This window comes from Drosophila serrata, unplaced genomic scaffold, assembly GCF_035046125.1.
Source record: "Drosophila serrata isolate PLE 108 unplaced genomic scaffold, ASM3504612v1 contig_276, whole genome shotgun sequence".
NCBI lineage: Eukaryota > Metazoa > Arthropoda > Insecta > Diptera > Drosophilidae > Drosophila > Drosophila serrata.
The window spans coordinates 4,283,466-4,300,344 of record NW_028257174.1 but is presented as its reverse complement, the minus strand read 5'-3'; the positions used below and the strand labels follow the sequence as shown (position 1 = coordinate 4,300,344).

The 16,879-nt window shown below is 45.8% G+C and overlaps 4 protein-coding genes across 11 annotated transcripts; 1 reads left to right on the top strand and 3 right to left on the bottom strand.

Moving 5' to 3' along the window:
* The first annotated feature begins 11 nt into the window (after positions 1–11).
* Polr3A (RNA polymerase III subunit A) lies at positions 12–7,253 on the top strand. 2 transcript variants are annotated; one of them, XM_020947249.2, is made up of 7 exons: positions 12–192; positions 249–2,107; positions 2,172–2,317; positions 4,867–5,284; positions 5,343–5,778; positions 5,833–6,868; positions 6,934–7,253. In XM_020947249.2, the coding sequence occupies exons 1-7, from the start codon at positions 149–151 to the stop codon at positions 7,138–7,140; spliced, it is 4,146 nt and encodes a 1,381-aa protein (XP_020802908.2). In that variant the 5' UTR covers positions 12–148; the 3' UTR covers positions 7,141–7,253. The 2 variants fall into 2 exon arrangements, with proteins under 2 accessions (XP_020802908.2, XP_086691723.1); XM_086835597.1 differs by lacking the exon at positions 12–192 and having other exon boundaries at positions 274–1,102; positions 1,170–2,107.
* Positions 3,051–4,188, bottom strand: LOC110179641 (epithelial serine protease). The gene is made up of 2 exons (XM_020947253.2): positions 3,906–4,188; positions 3,051–3,841 (listed from the first exon to the last, which is right to left on the bottom strand). Exons 1-2 carry the CDS (start codon positions 4,020–4,022, stop codon positions 3,107–3,109), a joined length of 852 nt encoding a protein of 283 aa, XP_020802912.2. The 5' UTR covers positions 4,023–4,188; the 3' UTR covers positions 3,051–3,106.
* A 1,606-nt stretch (positions 7,254–8,859) lies between the features above and the next one.
* vap (RAS p21 protein activator vap) lies at positions 8,860–14,135 on the bottom strand. 7 transcript variants are annotated; one of them, XM_020947118.2, is made up of 9 exons: positions 14,082–14,135; positions 12,413–12,770; positions 12,239–12,352; positions 12,113–12,185; positions 11,632–12,041; positions 10,665–11,514; positions 9,695–10,601; positions 9,482–9,632; positions 8,860–9,414 (listed from the first exon to the last, which is right to left on the bottom strand). In XM_020947118.2, exons 2-9 carry the CDS (start codon positions 12,609–12,611, stop codon positions 9,266–9,268), a joined length of 2,853 nt encoding a protein of 950 aa, XP_020802777.2. In that variant the 5' UTR covers positions 12,612–12,770; positions 14,082–14,135; the 3' UTR covers positions 8,860–9,265. The 7 variants fall into 7 exon arrangements, with proteins under 7 accessions (XP_020802777.2, XP_086691724.1, XP_086691725.1 ...); XM_086835598.1 differs by having other exon boundaries at positions 13,889–14,117; XM_086835599.1 differs by having other exon boundaries at positions 14,039–14,117.
* A 369-nt stretch (positions 14,136–14,504) lies between these two features.
* mRpL3 (mitochondrial ribosomal protein L3) lies at positions 14,505–16,000 on the bottom strand. The gene is made up of 4 exons (XM_020947082.2): positions 15,852–16,000; positions 15,685–15,781; positions 15,065–15,615; positions 14,505–15,000 (listed from the first exon to the last, which is right to left on the bottom strand). Exons 1-4 carry the CDS (start codon positions 15,887–15,889, stop codon positions 14,589–14,591), a joined length of 1,098 nt encoding a protein of 365 aa, XP_020802741.1. The 5' UTR covers positions 15,890–16,000; the 3' UTR covers positions 14,505–14,588.
* Between the last annotated feature and the right edge of the window lie 879 nt (positions 16,001–16,879).

Below are 16,879 nucleotides of genomic sequence, written 5' to 3'. Positions count from 1 at the left end.
CTTGCAATTGGTATTTTAACACTATACTCTCCGCCATGCCGTGGTTTATTTCAACTGCCCAGATCCGGTCACACTAACCAGGCAGCATGTTTAAGATTCGTACCGGCAATATTTTTAATTAAAATAAGAGAGATTTGTGATTTTTACAATGCCCAAGGAGCAATTTCGTGCTTCGGCACTGAATAAGAAGATGTAAGTGTCATTGCATACAGTTGTACACATACCGATTATGATTTCTTGTATTGCAGCTCACATGTCCAGTTCGGAATCAGTGGGGCGGCCGAGATCCAACAGGAGTCCCTGGTGCGGATCATCTCGAAGAATTTGTACCAGGGCCAGCGTCAGCCGGTGCCCTATGGCGTCCTGGACCGACGCATGGGCATTAGCACAAAGGACGCCCTGTGCGAGACCTGTGGCCAGGGGCTGAATGAGTGCATCGGCCACTTTGGGTATCTGGACTTGGCGCTGCCCGTTTTCCACATCGGCCACTTTCGGTCCACCATCAGCATACTGCAGATGATCTGCAAGGCCTGTGCCAGGGTGATGCTGAAGCCCGAGGACCGGGCCATTTACGAGAAGAAGCTGCACAATCCGAATTTCTCGTATTTGGGCAAGAAGGCCCTGCACGTCCAGATGCTGGCCAAGGCCAAGAAGGTAACGAAGTGCCCGCACTGCGGATCCCCCAATGGCGGCGTGAAGAAAGGACCTGGCCTGCTCAAGATTCTGCACGATCCGTACAAGGGACGCAAGGTGGATTCCCTCTTCACCAGCAACATGAACGAAATGCTCCGTTCCACGGAAGCCAATCGAGACCTTAATCTCACATTGGGCAATCACAGCACAGCCGAAGAACTAACTCCGTTAAATGTACTGGACCTCTTCGAGCAGATCCCCCAGAGTGATGTTGCGCTTCTGGGAATGTGTTCCCGTGACGCCCATCCTAGGCATCTGATTGTGACGCGAGTGTTTGTTCCGCCCGCCTGCATCCGACCGTCTGTTCTGTCCGAGGTAAAGGCCGGCACCACAGAAGATGACCTCACGATGAAGCAGAGTGAAATCCTGCTCATTAATGATGTAATTCAGAGGCATATGGCCACCGGCGGTAAGATCGAGCTTATACACGAGGACTGGGACTTTCTGCAGCTGCACGTTGCCCTGTATTTCCACAGCGAGATCAGTGGAATTCCCATCAACATGGCCCCGAAGAAGACGACGCGCGGCTTAGTGCAGCGACTAAAGGGAAAGCAGGGACGCTTCCGCTGCAATCTGTCCGGCAAGCGTGTGGACTTCAGCGGCCGTACTGTCATCTCACCGGATCCCAATCTCATGATCAATCAAGTGGGCGTCCCAGTGCGCGTGGCAAAGATCCTCACCTATCCAGAGCGCGTGAATCCAGCAAATATGCGTCACATGCGGCAGCTGGTGCGGAATGGGCCGAGCATGCATCCGGGTGCCAACTATGTGCAGCAGCGCGGCTCCAGCTTCAAGAAGTATCTTGCTTATGGAAATCGAGAAAAGGTGGCGCAGGAGCTCAAGTGCGGCGATATTGTCGAGCGGCATCTGCGCGACGATGACATTGTGCTGTTCAATCGCCAACCGTCGCTCCACAAGATGTCCATTATGTGCCACCGTGCCAAGGTGCAGCCCCAACGAACGTTCCGTTTCAACGAATGCGCCTGCACTCCCTACAATGCCGATTTCGATGGAGACGAGATGAATCTTCACTTGCCGCAGACGGAGGAGGCTCGTGCAGAGGCCCTGATACTAATGGGCAATCAGTCGAATCTGGTTACACCCAAGAACGGTGAGATTTTGATTGCTGCCACCCAGGACTTTATCACCGGAGGCTATTTGCTCACCCAAAAGGAGGTCTTCCTAACCAAGGAGGAGGCTATGCAGTTGGCTGCCTGCTTTATCGCTGGCGAGGATTCCACCATGCAAATTGAGATGCCGCCGCCGGCTCTGATCAAGCCACGTCGCCTGTGGACGGGCAAGCAAATGTTTAGTCTGCTGATGCGACCGAACAGTGCCTCCCATGTCCGCCTCAATATGGTCAACAAGGGACGAAACTACACGGGCAACATGGATCTTTGCAGCAACGACTCCTGTTAGTGAATATATTCTTGTTAGAGAAAGTGAAAGTAATATAATCTGATTAACTCTTATCACAGGGATTCACATACGCAACTCGGAACTGATGTGTGGTGTCATGGACAAGGCCACCATGGGCTCAGGCACGAAACAGTGTATATTCTATTTGCTTCTCAGGGACTTTGGTGAGGCGTATGCCACCAAGGCTATGTGGAGACTGGCAAGGGTTCGTATATTCCAAGATCTTTTATGGAAAACATAATTTATTATATGGGATGTTTAATTTGGGGTTCTATATTCAGAAGAAGTGTGCAATATATCTAAAATATTGTGCAAAAGTTTGATATAATGAAATTTTAAATATCGGAAGATATATCAAAGCTTAAAAAACGCATAACTTGGTCAAAAAAGTCTTAATTTCTATTCAGAAAGCTGTCCTATGTTAGTTTTTATTAGGTTAATAAATCTGCGTTCTCCATTTAATATTTTACGAAATCTAAATTTTTTTCAATTTTTGAAAATTTTAACGATGTAACCCCTTATAAAATTTTCAAAAAAATTATAAAATTTTTTTTCTTGGAAAAATGCCTTGTTCGACTCGGCTTTTGATGCTGATCAAAAATATATATGATTTATAGGGTCGGAAATGACTCCTTCCCTGCGTTTTAAGCTTCGAACTAAAATTATAATACCCCAATAGGGTATAATTAATTAATTTACTTTGTCTTTTTACCGACCATTTTGGTTTGATAAATTAAGCAATATATATCTTTTGCAACGTTTAAATATTGATTAACATATATACTCTTGCTTAACATATATTTACATGATATCTTTGATATATTCTGCCTGCTTAAAAGGTGTTTACATATACATCTCCCGAAACAAACCAAATTTCGAGCTATTTTCTTGACTTTATCTTTCATACTTGTTATCAGAAGAACAAAGCACATTATCTCTGGGGTTTTTTCGAATAAGCTTTAGTGACTTTTTAATAATTACATTAAATTCCCATTCAATCGTCCAATATAATGCCTGTGGTCGTGCTAATGAAGTCCAAGAACGAGGTCAAACGAACATAGCCAGAGGGATACCCGGCGGTGCATTGATCTTCGGCCACAAAGGAGTTAATGCCAATCTGCAGCCATTGGTCTGTGCTGGAGTTGTACGTGATCAAAGGACCGCCAGAATCGCCGCTGCATATGGACATATTGCTGCCATCCGAGCCCTCGGCACACAGAGTTGAGTCCAGGACAACGGAGGCTCCAAAGACGGGCAAGCACTCGCCGTTATCGATGACCGTCACGCGGGCGAACATCAGTGTCTGTGAATAGTCGAGGTACTCGTCATCCATCAGTCCGTATCCTGCTACGACGGCCGAAGTGCCCACAAAGTTATTGGATTTCTGGGACTGTGTCACCAGAGTGATGGGCTGAATGCTTTTGGTGAAGACCAAAGGCTGCGGGAGCTGGATCAAGGCCACATCGTTGTTCATCTTATCATTGTAATTCGGATGCACAAAGAACGTGGTGGATGTCATATTCTGTGCCTTTTCGTCGTTCAACTCGATGGTGCCGAAGATGAGAAAGAGCGAAGTATGGCCATAGGCGCAGTGGGCCGCAGTCAGCACCCATTTGGAAGAGATCACTGAACCGCCGCAAAGCAGATCATCCCATTCGTCTCGCTTGAGGATCACCTGCCAGGGGAACTGGCCAGCCACTGCTTGGGATCCCGATATGATACGACCTTGCTGTGTAAATCAAACCATAGAGCTTCGAAATATTCCTACTTGACGATGACTGGACTCTACTTACGATACTTTCTGATGGCGCTGCCCCCACAACTGATTGCAATCCAAGACCCACTGCCAATAGCAGCAATAGCAGGCATGAGGACTTTTCGTAATTAACAGCTCCCTCCTTGACATTCATGGCTCTGTCTCTCTGGGCTCTGTCGGTAGCCAGACAATTGTTTTAATTTATATTTGTCACATTTCATGTTATCTCTCCTCCTGTCTGTATTTCGCACAAATTGTTTAAAGAATGTGAGTTGGACTGAATTCTGTGATAAGATTAACTACTTACTGCTAAAATTACGTCGGTTTGCTACGCTCGAGACTGCCTGGGGTATAGTTTATATGGTTAATACCTTGTTTATAGCGATTAATGGCTTCTTAGAACATGATTATAAGCCTTTGAGCACTGTGCGACTTGTCCCAGGGTCTTGGCTTTATTTAGAACTGCGGGTGAAGCACATTCTATTTGTGAAATGGAATTAATTTTCTGCTTATTTTGTTTATGTATAAAATGTTTATTAGCTGCAAATGCAGGTGATTTGAGTACAGGGTATTCTAGAGTCGCATTTTACCCTTTACCTTAAAAGTGTTGACGGCCGTTCGATCAGAGAGTGTGCGGAATGAGGAGGCTTCCTCAATTCATACAATCCAATTCAGGTGAATAGGTCCAGGGAGGGAATTACATTAATTGGTGAAATTAATCTCATAAGTAGAGGTAGGTAGGTTTCGTTTCTAACTTATATTGTAGCTGATCCTCAGATCTGTATCATAACTTCCCGTCTTGAGCAGATAACTGATTGAAGAAAGACAATCTACCCCTGATTTCTGGTAATTAATCATGCCAACTAGCTCGTGCTTGCCATTATCTCTAGCACTCTATATATCTCTATATACGTATACGTATACCTTGTGGGGTCCGAAATGTTTACCACTTTGCCGTCATAAATATTAATTTAATTTACTGTTCTCTCCCCCTTCAGATTGCCTCGTACTTCCTGCAGAACCGTGGCTTCTCCTTTGGCATTAGTGATGTGACACCCAGCAAGAAGCTGCTGGAGCACAAGGAACGCCTGCTAGAACGCGGCTATACCAAGTGCAATGAATACATCGACAGACTTAAGAACGGCACCCTGCAGAGCCAACCTGGTTGCACGCCGGCCGAAACTCTGGAGTCTGTAATGCTACGTGAACTCTCCGGCATCCGTGAGCAGGCGGCCAAGACCTGCTTTGCCGAACTGCATCCCACAAATAGCGCTTTGATAATGGCCCTCAGTGGTTCCAAGGGTTCGAATATCAATATATCCCAGATGATTGCCTGCGTGGGCCAGCAGGCCATCAGTGGCAAGCGAGTGCCCAATGGGTTCGAGGACCGTGCCCTGCCTCACTTTGAAAGACACTGTAAGTAGTCAGAAGTTTACAATTCCTACAGACTTAATCTATTCTTGTATTCCCTTAGCTGCCATTCCCGCTGCCAGAGGCTTTGTGCAGAATAGCTTCTATTCAGGTCTGACGCCCACGGAGTTTTTCTTTCACACCATGGCCGGCCGCGAGGGCTTGGTGGATACGGCTGTGAAAACAGCAGAAACGGGTTACCTGCAACGACGGCTGGTGAAGTGCCTAGAGGATCTGGTGGTGCACTACGATGGCACAGTAAGGAATGCCGTAAACGAAATGGTGGATACCATATACGGTGGCGATGGCCTCGATCCAGTTTCTATGGAGACGCGCAATAAGCCTGTTGATCTGGTCCATCAGTATGACAATCTGAGGGCACAGAATCCACGTGGCCAGCAACGTCCACTAGTGGGTGCCGAAATTCCCGAGGTTTTGGAGCAGCTTCTAAAGACGGAAGAGTTTGCCGAGGCCCGCGAAGACTTTAAAGAGGATGTTAGGTGAGTGCAGGGGAAATCCGCCTTCTACGACAATTCACATCCGTTTTATTACAGAAAACACCTTGCCACTGTCTCGAAACGCATTGAACTGCTGCACAAGCGGTATGAGGGACATGAGGATCTATGCCACGAAATCGAAAGCATCACGACGGAGCAATTGCAGGAGTTTTTGCGCCGCATCAATGATCGCTATAACCGCGCCGTAACCGAGCCCGGCACGGCTGTGGGAGCCATTGCTGCCCAGAGTATTGGTGAGCCCGGCACTCAGATGACCCTCAAGACGTTCCATTTCGCTGGCGTTGCCTCGATGAACATTACCCAGGGTGTGCCGCGTATTGTGGAGATTATTAATGCCACGAAAACCATATCGACGCCCATTATAACAGCCGAACTAAAGAATAGCCACAGCATGGAATATGCCAGGCAGGTGAAGGCTCGCATCGAGAAGACAACGCTGGGCGAGCTATCGTCCCACGTTGAGATCGTGTGTCGACCGCAAAGCTGCTACATTGCCATCGGGGTCGATATGGCGCGCATCAAGCTGCTGGGCCTGAACGTAAGCCTGGACTCGATTGTGGCCAGCATTCTGAGGTCCCGCATGCGCGTTAAGCCCTCCCAGGTGGAGGTGGCTGTCAAGATCTCGGGAGTCGTTGTGCGTGTCGAGGCCACACGGACAGCCACCATAAACGCGGAGCTGGCACGTCTGGCGCTCAGCCTGCAGAATGTCGTCGTGTCCGGTCTGCCGAATATAGCACGTGCCGTCATAGCCGTGGACGATGCTAGACAGCCGCCCACCTATAAGCTTTGCATCGAAGGATATGGACTGCGGGATGTCATTGCCACATATGGTGTAATCGGCGAAAAGACACGCAGCAATAATATCTGTGAAATTTATCAGACGCTGGGCATTGAGGCAGCGCGTACCATCATCATGAGCGAAATTACCGAGGTGATGGAGGGACACGGCATGAGTGTCGACTGGCGGCACATTATGCTGCTAGCCAGCCAGATGACAGCCCGCGGCGAGGTGCTGGGCATTACACGACACGGCCTGGCCAAGATGAGGGAGAGTGTGTTCAATTTGGCATCGGTAAGCCCACCCTTTAGTCACTCTTCTAGGTCACGGTATTAATTGCTATTCTTTCCCTGTTTCAGTTTGAAAAGACGGCGGATCACCTGTTCGATGCAGCGTATTATGGTCAGACGGATGCAATCAATGGGGTTTCGGAGCGAATTATACTGGGCATGCCGGCCGGCATAGGAACTGGTGTATTCAAGCTGCTGCAGCATCACGAGGACAAGCAGGTTCCGCCCATAGAGCAGACCATTTGCAGTTTATTAAATCTAACGCCCACCACATGAGAGGAGGCGTCAGGGTGCTAGCACTTGTTATTATTATTAATGTAAAATTATATTAACAATTTAAAATTGTTTTATTTTTTTAATTAGGTAATAAAATAAGAAAATAAAATGAATAATTAGTCTTTATTTTAGAGTTGCAAATGGAGAATATACTTTCATTCCCAGGGGAATAAATTCCTTATAATTTTTGTACTCTCGCAGGGTATTATATATTTTATTAACTAAGAAATCATTTCCGACCCTATGAACCATATATATCCTTGATAACCATCAACAGCCGAACCGATTTGGGCATGTACGGGAGAAAAATGTTGTATCACTATAAATTTAAATTTAGAAATGGGGATCATGGCAAGAAAGGATTGGCATTGAATAAATAATAAATAAATGCATGGGGCAACTAATTCTTAGCCTAAAATAATATAATATAATTGTCATTGACTTACCCCAGTAGGTGGAACCGGCGACTTTAATTAGGCATGGTCATCTTCTTCCTGTTTATCTATATCCATTCCATAGGTTTGTTGACAATATTTGGGTCGAAGTGCACTATTATTATCACTCGCACTATCACTACACATTTTATCACTGATAAGGGCACGCACATATTTGAGTCAGCTTCCTGCTGGTCATCCAGATGCATTGCATCCGATTAATCGACTTTATTTTGGTCGAAATGCACTATTATTATCACTCGCACTATCACTACACATTTTAACACTGATAAGGCCTCGCACATATTTGAGCCAGCTTCCTGCTGGTCACCCAGATGATTTGGGCCGAAAGTGCACAATCACTCTCACTACTGATAAGGCCACGTACATATTTGGGCAGAAGTGCACAATCACTGTCACTATCACAACAGATTTTATCACTGATAAGGCCACGCACATACTGAGCCAGCTTCCTGCTGGTCATTTAGATGCAGTGCATCCGATTAATCGACATTATTTGGGTCGAAATGCACTATTATTATTATTCGCACTATCACTATACATTTTATCACTGATAAGGCCTCGCACATATTTGAGCCAGCTTCCTGCTGGTCACCCAGATGCATTGCATCCGGTTAATCGACATAATTTGGGCAGAAAGTGCACAATCACTATCACTTCTGATAAGGCCACGTACATAATTGGGCAGAAGTGCACAATCACTCTCACTATCACTCACACTATCACACAAGATGTTATCACTGATAAGGCCACGTACATACTGAGTCGGCGCAACAGCAGCGCTCGTAATTATACTTTTTCAGCAAAGAGTACATTAGAGAGAGTAAGAGCGAGAGCGCGAGAGTAAAAGCGATGCCTCTAGCGTTGGGCAGAGTGAGACAGAGAAAGAGAGCTTTTAACATTTAAATTTAACGATTGTTCCTATAACAGCTACATATGTATATGATATAGTCGACCGATTTTGATATAATTAATACAGTAATTATAAAATAATACCAAATGGCTTTATCTTTAATTAAAATATGATGCAAATATGTTGAAAAGTGGAAGTTATTGTTTGTTTTCAATAAATGTACCGATCGTTCTTATGGCAGCTATATACATATATGATATAGTTATTCGATCCGGCTCGTTTCGATATATAAAGTAGTAAGAGTATATAGAATTCTAACGGCAATTTAATTTAAATTAATTCAAAAATCAAAAATAAAGCATAAAATGCGTAATGAATGCTTCTCCCTTTTGAGAAGTGAAAAATCTTGCATTTTTTTGATTAGAATCTTCACATTAGTTTATTTCTGTAGCTTCACACACATATTGACTTTTTCTCTCTCTTCCGTTTGCTTCAGCTCTTTTTTTATATAATAATAAAAGTAAAAAATAAATAAATATAGCATGCCGCTGCTGATGCTGCTGCTGAGTTAAATATTATTCCATTTCACACAGATGGAAATGAATTGGGTTCTTTTATATAAATGACTTTGTTTTCGCTATTCCAAAACGATTTAACCAATTATTTATGAGTTTTGGCTCTTACGCTTTATGTACTCTAATAGTATACATATATATATATATTGTCATATATATATATATATAAATATTGTTATAAAAGGTATATGTATGTATAAATCCATAGATGTATGAAGAGGGGCTTACAGGCGCACACAGTTTTAGCTGATCATCTCACGATACTTGAGCTTGTGCTTGGTCAGCATGTCGGTGACGGTGACGAGCTTCTTAATTGAGATTATGTTGGATAGTTCGTGCAGTTCCTGTAAATGCGACACGCAGATGTGATGCAAGGTGGCCAGCTCGCGTCCTGATGGGAATTCGAAATTAATAATTATTAAAAATCGGAATAAATAGTAAAATATAGCCTAGCTTACCTGTATCCTGCGAATTATGATTAATGCTTTGGTCGACAAACATGCCCAGCGGCGGATTCGGATCAGTTACCAGGGATAGTTGGTCCAAAAAGACAATCATGCGTTCCTTGTTCTTCAGAATGAACGGATTCACAACCTCCATGTATTGTTCCTGCGTAAAATATATAGATATTAATAATCTGCAGATTACTTCTGATAATAAAACACCCTTACCTTGCCTCCGAACTCTATCAAATTGGCTAGATTTTGTAGACACTTGGCGACCATGACTAAGGAACGTGTGGCGGCCATGGGCGGCGTCTCACTCACTAGGCCAAACTGGCGTGGATTGAGCAGCGCCGGGCACAGCAGACGCAGAAATATAAACCCAGAGACGACACGGGTGCGCACCAGTCGCTCCGTGGGCCACTTGGCCATCACCGCCTTCTGGAGGCAGTTGCAGATGTAACGCACGTTCCGGGGACAGGCGTCGGGCGATGTGAAGATCGATTGGGTAACCAGATCGAGAATCTGCAGGAGAAACTCGGCATTTGTGCAGGCATCATCGTTGACGTCCATTTTCGTAGGATTCAGCTCCGCCGACTGCTTGCTTTCCAGAATCCGTTGCACCGTCTCACTGACCGCCGACTGCAGGAAGCCATTGCATTCGGTGCGCATATATAGATCCATTAGTGTGGTCGCTAGCGAGGCGCCGCGGAAGAGCGTCGTCGTCTCGTTCTCGCGCATCACCTCCGCCTGGCACAGTGTCCGTATCAGTTCGGTTTCCCGCTTCTCGTGCCGGAACACTCGCAGCAAAGCCGTGGCCAGGGGCACACGGTCGTTGTGACAGAGCTCGGCCAGAGCCTTCACCGCATACAGCTCAGATTCGAGAAGCAACTGCTGCAGGGGGCTGTACTCCTCGCAGGGCATAATCAGATCGTCCAGATAGCGCATACGAAGACGCAGCGAGCCCCACTCTCCCATGGGCGTCATGCCGGTGAGCTGGTACCAGCCTTCGGTCTCCTGGCCATTCTTAAGGCTAGATAAGTCTATGGTTAACTCGGCCACCTCCGAGTCCTTGCCGCGTTTGCCGCGAGAGATTAGGGTAATGGTTAGGGAGACAACGTCTGGTGGAACGTCACTGTAAGCAGAGGAATCAAAGATTACAAATACTGAGAGTAAGAGGACTTCTTGTGATACTTACTCCAATACGAACTCCTCCTCCCAGACGGGTTCTGGTGCGATCTTGACACGAGTCTTGCCAACCTTGACCTGGTTGAGCGAAATACTGCAATAGGGATGTGGCACTAGTTTAAATGGCAATCGATGCGCCTCGAGGACGTGCAGGTTCAGGCAGCGCAGTTCGCGCAGGCGGGAAACCTTCTTCTGGGCCCGACTCAGTTGCGAGTCGCACTGGGCCTTCAATGCGTTTATCCACTCCACATAGCTCTCCTGGCTGGGTGCACACAGATACGTGACAGTGGCCAGACAGGGAAGAGCCCGTTCGACAATCTGGAAGCAATAGGGTCGCTCCCACAGAGAGTCGTGGCACTGATAGAGATACGCACACGAGAGATCTATCAGACCCTTCGGTTTGGTTTTCTTGGGATTGTCATAGAAGCAGAGCTGCGTCTCGGACCCATCGTTAATCAGGGCGAAGTACAGTTGCTTCCATTTGGCCGTCTTGTCAGACTTCTTATTCAAATGGCCATGGTGCTTGATGCCCTTAATCTTCTTGAGGCCAATCTGGTCGCGGCATTCACGCAGCGTGGCATAGATCTTCTCGGCTGCCTTCTCCACCACATACTGCTGATTGAACTCCGGCTGGATGCCGTTCACTACCGGATGATTGAGTGAATGTCCCTCCACGATCTGCTCCTTGCGATACCGATTAATCACGGCATCCAAACACTCAAACGTGCGTCCGCCCATCAAATACCGAACGCCCTTCTTCTCAATGCGAAAGCGTTGGATCTGGTTGTTGATATGAAAGAAGAGCGAGTAATCACCCGGTGAGTTGTCACTGGGACGAACCAGGAAGCTTCCGGGGCCAGCTGCAGGGGAGAAATGGAAAGTCATAGCATAAGTACATACAACTTGACAAGTTAACAAGTAAACAAGTAAACAGAAACATTCTTAGATAGATAAACCTTATAGAAACGACTTCATACCTTTAACTAGCATATCGACGGCCTCATTCTTTGTACAATTCGGATGGAACCAGGGAAACACGGTATTCGGATCGATGGACACATCCAGGTCATCCACCAGTTCACGGAATATCATTCCCTGTTCGCCAGTACGATGAGCTGTCACCCACAACCAGCCATCACCCATGTCGTTGTGCACAAAGAAAATATCACCCTTCTGGAAGCTCAACTCATCCGTTTCGGGCATTTTGGTGTAAGGCAGGATGGCAACCACACGCTTCTTGTCATTAACTGGCTCCGGCGGTGCTACGGGTATGACTAGACGCTCCCGCTTCAGCAAGTCGCTGCATGAGGTATAATAGCCGACGAGATCACTCAGCGAGATGAACTGTCGCCCGCCAATGTAAAAGTCACCGCACACGGCAGTGATCCTAAGGTAAAGCAGTGAATATATGGAATTTTAGAAGTCGGGTTAAGGCAGGAGTAGCTAATAACTACTCACCGGAAATGGTTAATGCCTGTGCGTCCGTAATAGCTTAGGACATAGGAGCCAGGCTTGCGGTCACTCTCGCGAACTGTGATAACCATTAGTGGGTGAAAAATACAATTAAATTGACAGGAAACTCACCCAAATAGCTGCCTAATTTACTGCTTCCCCTCAGACGGGATTCAGCAGAGTAACGATCAAGTCTTCCGTGGTACCACTCGCTTTCCGGCGGCGCAATGATGGCTGGACGTTCCCCTGAAAGAGTTTTCCCATAAATATACAATAATTACAGATCAGAGAGAGTAATCTTGTTACCATTAAGCATGTGGGGCCCATCGAACTCATCCTGATCCAATTCCTGTGCCAAATCCGCCAAATCAATGCCGCCACCGGCCATCATAACACCCAAGCCACTCATTCCGCCCAAGGCTGCCAGGTTGGCATCGTCCGTTGGCGATCCTGGTTGATCCTGAATGACAACGTCTACATTGCCCAAATGCATTAGATCCGCCATATGTTCCGTACGCTGGGTGAGTAAATGCTTAATGCTGGGGACCTCCGGATCGTCCGAACTCTCCGCTTAGTGGTGGCCACGTATAGCAAGGATAGGCTTGCGTTTATTCAAGGGAATGATGGCAGGCTCTTTTGATTTCATTGGGGTTCCGGAGGAGGACTGTTTGGAAGAGGATTAAATAAAATAGTAAGTACATAAATGCTAATAAGTCAAAAGAAAAACAAACATTTAAGTGGAAGAAAGTAAAAGTTGTTTAATAATTGCAAATAAAAGCCGTCGAGTGCAAATATTAGCGACGACCTAGTCTGGGGGCTTTCAAGGGAGCAATAAACCGAATGGGGGAACCCACTTTATTGTCTTTCAAGATAAGCGAGTCAACAACGCACAAAGAGAAAGAGAGGGAACAAATGTTTATATTTATATTTAGTATAAATCATTTACCAAACTTACACTCATAGAATCACAAATTAATTTTAAAAATTAATTCCAAATTGAATCAAAACAGATGGAGCTATCCCATTAATTGTTTGTTAATCGGACAACTCACAATTTCTCCGAGACCACACCTCAAAATTGAGGCCAAAGGAAAAGTGCGAATGCAAAATTTGGGACTGGACTCCGGCTCCGCCTGGCACACGGGATAGACAAAGAAGGGTCCCGCATGAAGTGAAGGAGTGTCGGAAAATGTTGACAGCTTTGAAGTGGCACCGCTAAATATAACAAAAGAGTAGCACCACCACAAACGGAAAACCGGGAGACAGGGAGGATATATAAGTTCATAGAACACGCTGCGTAGTCACTCCCTTTCCTTCGGTAGGAGCTGAGGGGGTGCTAATTGGTGGGCATATTTGTTTATATTTATTTGCGGTATGCACCGGTATCGGGAACCGTGTCATCATCATCGGACCACGAAGAGACACCACCCACCCCGGTCGTATATCACAAACGGGGGTTACAGACACGCACACAGGCACGCTCACTCACGCACACACAAGATGCTGGGAGCCCAGCTCAGCCCTTGCCCCCGGGGGCCGCTTCGGCTATTCACACAGACACGGAGCCGAAGGCATACGATAAACAGGCGAAAAATTAAACTCTGCTCGTCGCCGTCGTGGGCTTAGCCATGAATCACTCATACAGCCGCACTTATATTCCTCTGGAGCGGAGGCACGGCACACTCCCACTTCTTGGTTCTCTGTTCTCCGTTCTCCAGCTCCGCCTTCGTCTCCGTCTCCGCTCTGTCGGCAGTAAGGCAACAAATAAAAATTGAATCATACATTTTCCACAAACGATGATGTATTGGGCAAAGCGCGACTGGGCCTACACATTACAGGGCACTAAACAAAAAACAACAGCGCACGTTGTTGGCAAACTAATATTTACGTTTTTGGCTTCATTTACATTAATAAAACAAGTAATTTACGAACATAACAAATTTGTAGATTTTAAGGACAAAATTTTCTTCCGTACCGATTACTAGAGGTGCAAAACATCGATGGAAACATCGATCGCATTGTATTATTCATCGATGTTTTGTTCGACCATCGATGTTTCCGTGCCGTCACTGTCAAGAGAGTCTTGTATGCACTATCGATACTATCGATATATTTAAAAAGAGGCAATACAAGGCAACCCCCAATTCGAAACCATTTGTACGTTAAACTTTGTACTAGGACTGCATTTTAATTATTTTGGGGGAAAAATCAACATTTTTTCAATAAAAAACTCCTATGCGTAAAATTGTGTTATATGGGAATGCAGTTAATCGACGTTACTGTTATCGTTGTCAATGTTAAATTGCTGGGAACTATTGTAATTGGAATATAGGCGGGTGGATTCAAAAATTTATTAATTTAATCAGCGTTATCCACTTCTAGGGAAACTATAAACATGTTTCACTGTTCCCTCATTAACATTTTCCACATTTATTTACTTCGGTAAAAAAAATACGTTTTAGCGATACTTCAGGTATTGCAGCTATTCCTTTTCATATATTATGGACTCATCCTTAAAGTTGTGCACCTTATCGTACCAAACATCATCGCTGGAATCCTCGTAGGACGTGGGAAAGGGCGGCGCCTCCTGGTTCTTGCGCAGCGGCAGGATTGTGTCGTATATGTAGACCAGGCCATTGGTGGGACCGGCCACCGCGCTGCCCTGCACCCACATGACATTGTATTTCGAGTTGATGCGCCAGATGCGCAGGCCCCTGATCACGCGCCACCGGTTGCCCATGTGTCCGGGCATCTTTGTGCCGGGCCAGACGCGACCCTTTTCGCCTCCGCCGCCAATATTGCCGGCACGACGATGCGTCTTGGTAACACCGTGTGATGCCGGCATGCCCTTGAAGCCGTGACGCTTCACCACGCCCTGGAAGCCATGGTCAACTCTATAAGGGAATAAGGAGAATTATGCAATTGCTCAAACCAGGACAGGATGGCCAGGTTACTCACGTTTTTCCGCGCACGTCAACAAAGTCGCCAACACGGAAGTGATTTGCATTTAGGGGAGTGCCGGGCACCAGGGCCGCCTCGGGGGAAACAAAGAAACGGGCCAGGTTCTTCTTGGGCACGACCCCAGAGTCCCGGAAGATTCCCGAATACTCTTTGGTCAGCAGCACGGGGTTCGTGCTCTCAGAGCCCACGATGATGCAGCCGCGCTTGTTGTTCGCAGCAGGTTCAAGGCGCCCGGGCAACTTTTGGGCTACATACTCCTCCGGGGGTATGTATTTGATCACATGGTTGTCCACAACCTGCAGCAGCGTGGTTCGTATCCGCTCGCCGTTCTTCAGCCAGAGTGGATACTGGCCAATCTTGCGGGCTATCACGCCGCAGCGCCTGATCTGTGGGGTCCATGTTTGGGGAGGCGTCGACAGATCCTTTGTCTTGACCAAGTTCTGCTCGTATGTCTGGACACCTTTAATCAGCGCTGGAGCACCGAAGCCCTCGTGGACCAGATCGTTGATAAAATGCTTATTTTCCGCCGTCACCAGGTCGCCCCGATTCTGTGGAAATGGTTGGGCAAATCAATTAGTAGGGTTTTCAGTTAGTTTTTTTATGGGACAGGAACTTACGGTGACTTCCTTGCGCAGAAACCATTGGGGATTCCGAAGCCGGGGCCGGCTCAGGTGGCCCTTGTCGCGGACCTGCGTGAGCAGGCCACCGCTGGGCCTGAATGAAACGAACAGTAAATTATAATGTATTCTTCTACACACAATGTGGAGGCGTTATTTATACTAACCTGAGGCCCATTAATTGAGAAATAGCAGTTCGAATCATACTATTTCTACTTATTTTATATAATGTAACCAAAGGCCAGTGTGACCAGCTCGCGCTTCGGGAAATACCTAGCACGCTGCTGCAACAGCTGGTTGGAAACAGTAGGACCAAATTATTGGTATTTACCAAATACTAAATACCAAATTAAAAAAAATAGCAATTTGTTGAATAAAACATTAAGAAAAGTGACTGCAGACATATGAACATGGCTAGATAGACTCGGCTGTTGATGCTGATCAAGAATATATATACTTTATAGGGTCGGAAATAATTTATTCACTGCGTTGCAAAATTTTTGACCTGAAATCATATGACAAAGCAAGGGCATTGAAGCACTAGATTTGAAAAGCAAATTTTCGAAATAACATTTAATAGTCTGCCCAATAAATGATATTAATATTCTAAGCAATTTGGTATGTGTTTCATCGAAATCCGTTCAGTAGTTTTGGAGAAATTAACGTTTGAATTATTAATTTCTGTACTAAGAAGGCATGACTATGCACCCCTGGTAGCCAACTGCGATAAATGAAAAAGTCGGGATTTCTCATTAACGACTGAACGGATTTTGATGAAACATAGATCAAAATGTCCAGAATTGCGATGCCGTCTGTGGGACAGTCTTCCTTTTGCATAGGTTTAACCATAAAGTTCAAATCAAGTTTTCTTGGTTTTTAGGCAGGCAGGGCTGCGGGATATATTTATTCTTCGCTGATGAAAAAGTCGAGATTTCTTATGAACGACTGAACGGATTTTGACGAAACGTGGATCAAAATGTTCAGAATTGCGATCCCATTAATGGTACGATCTTCAGCTTGCATACATTTTATTATAAAGTTTAAATCAAATTGACTTAATTGTAGGCAGACAGTGCTGCCAGATATTTTTATTCTTCGTAAGAACATTTATGAAAATAAATGCAAAAGTGGGGTTTTCTCATGAACGACTGAACGGATTTTGACAAAACAACTACCAAAACGCTTGGAATGTCAA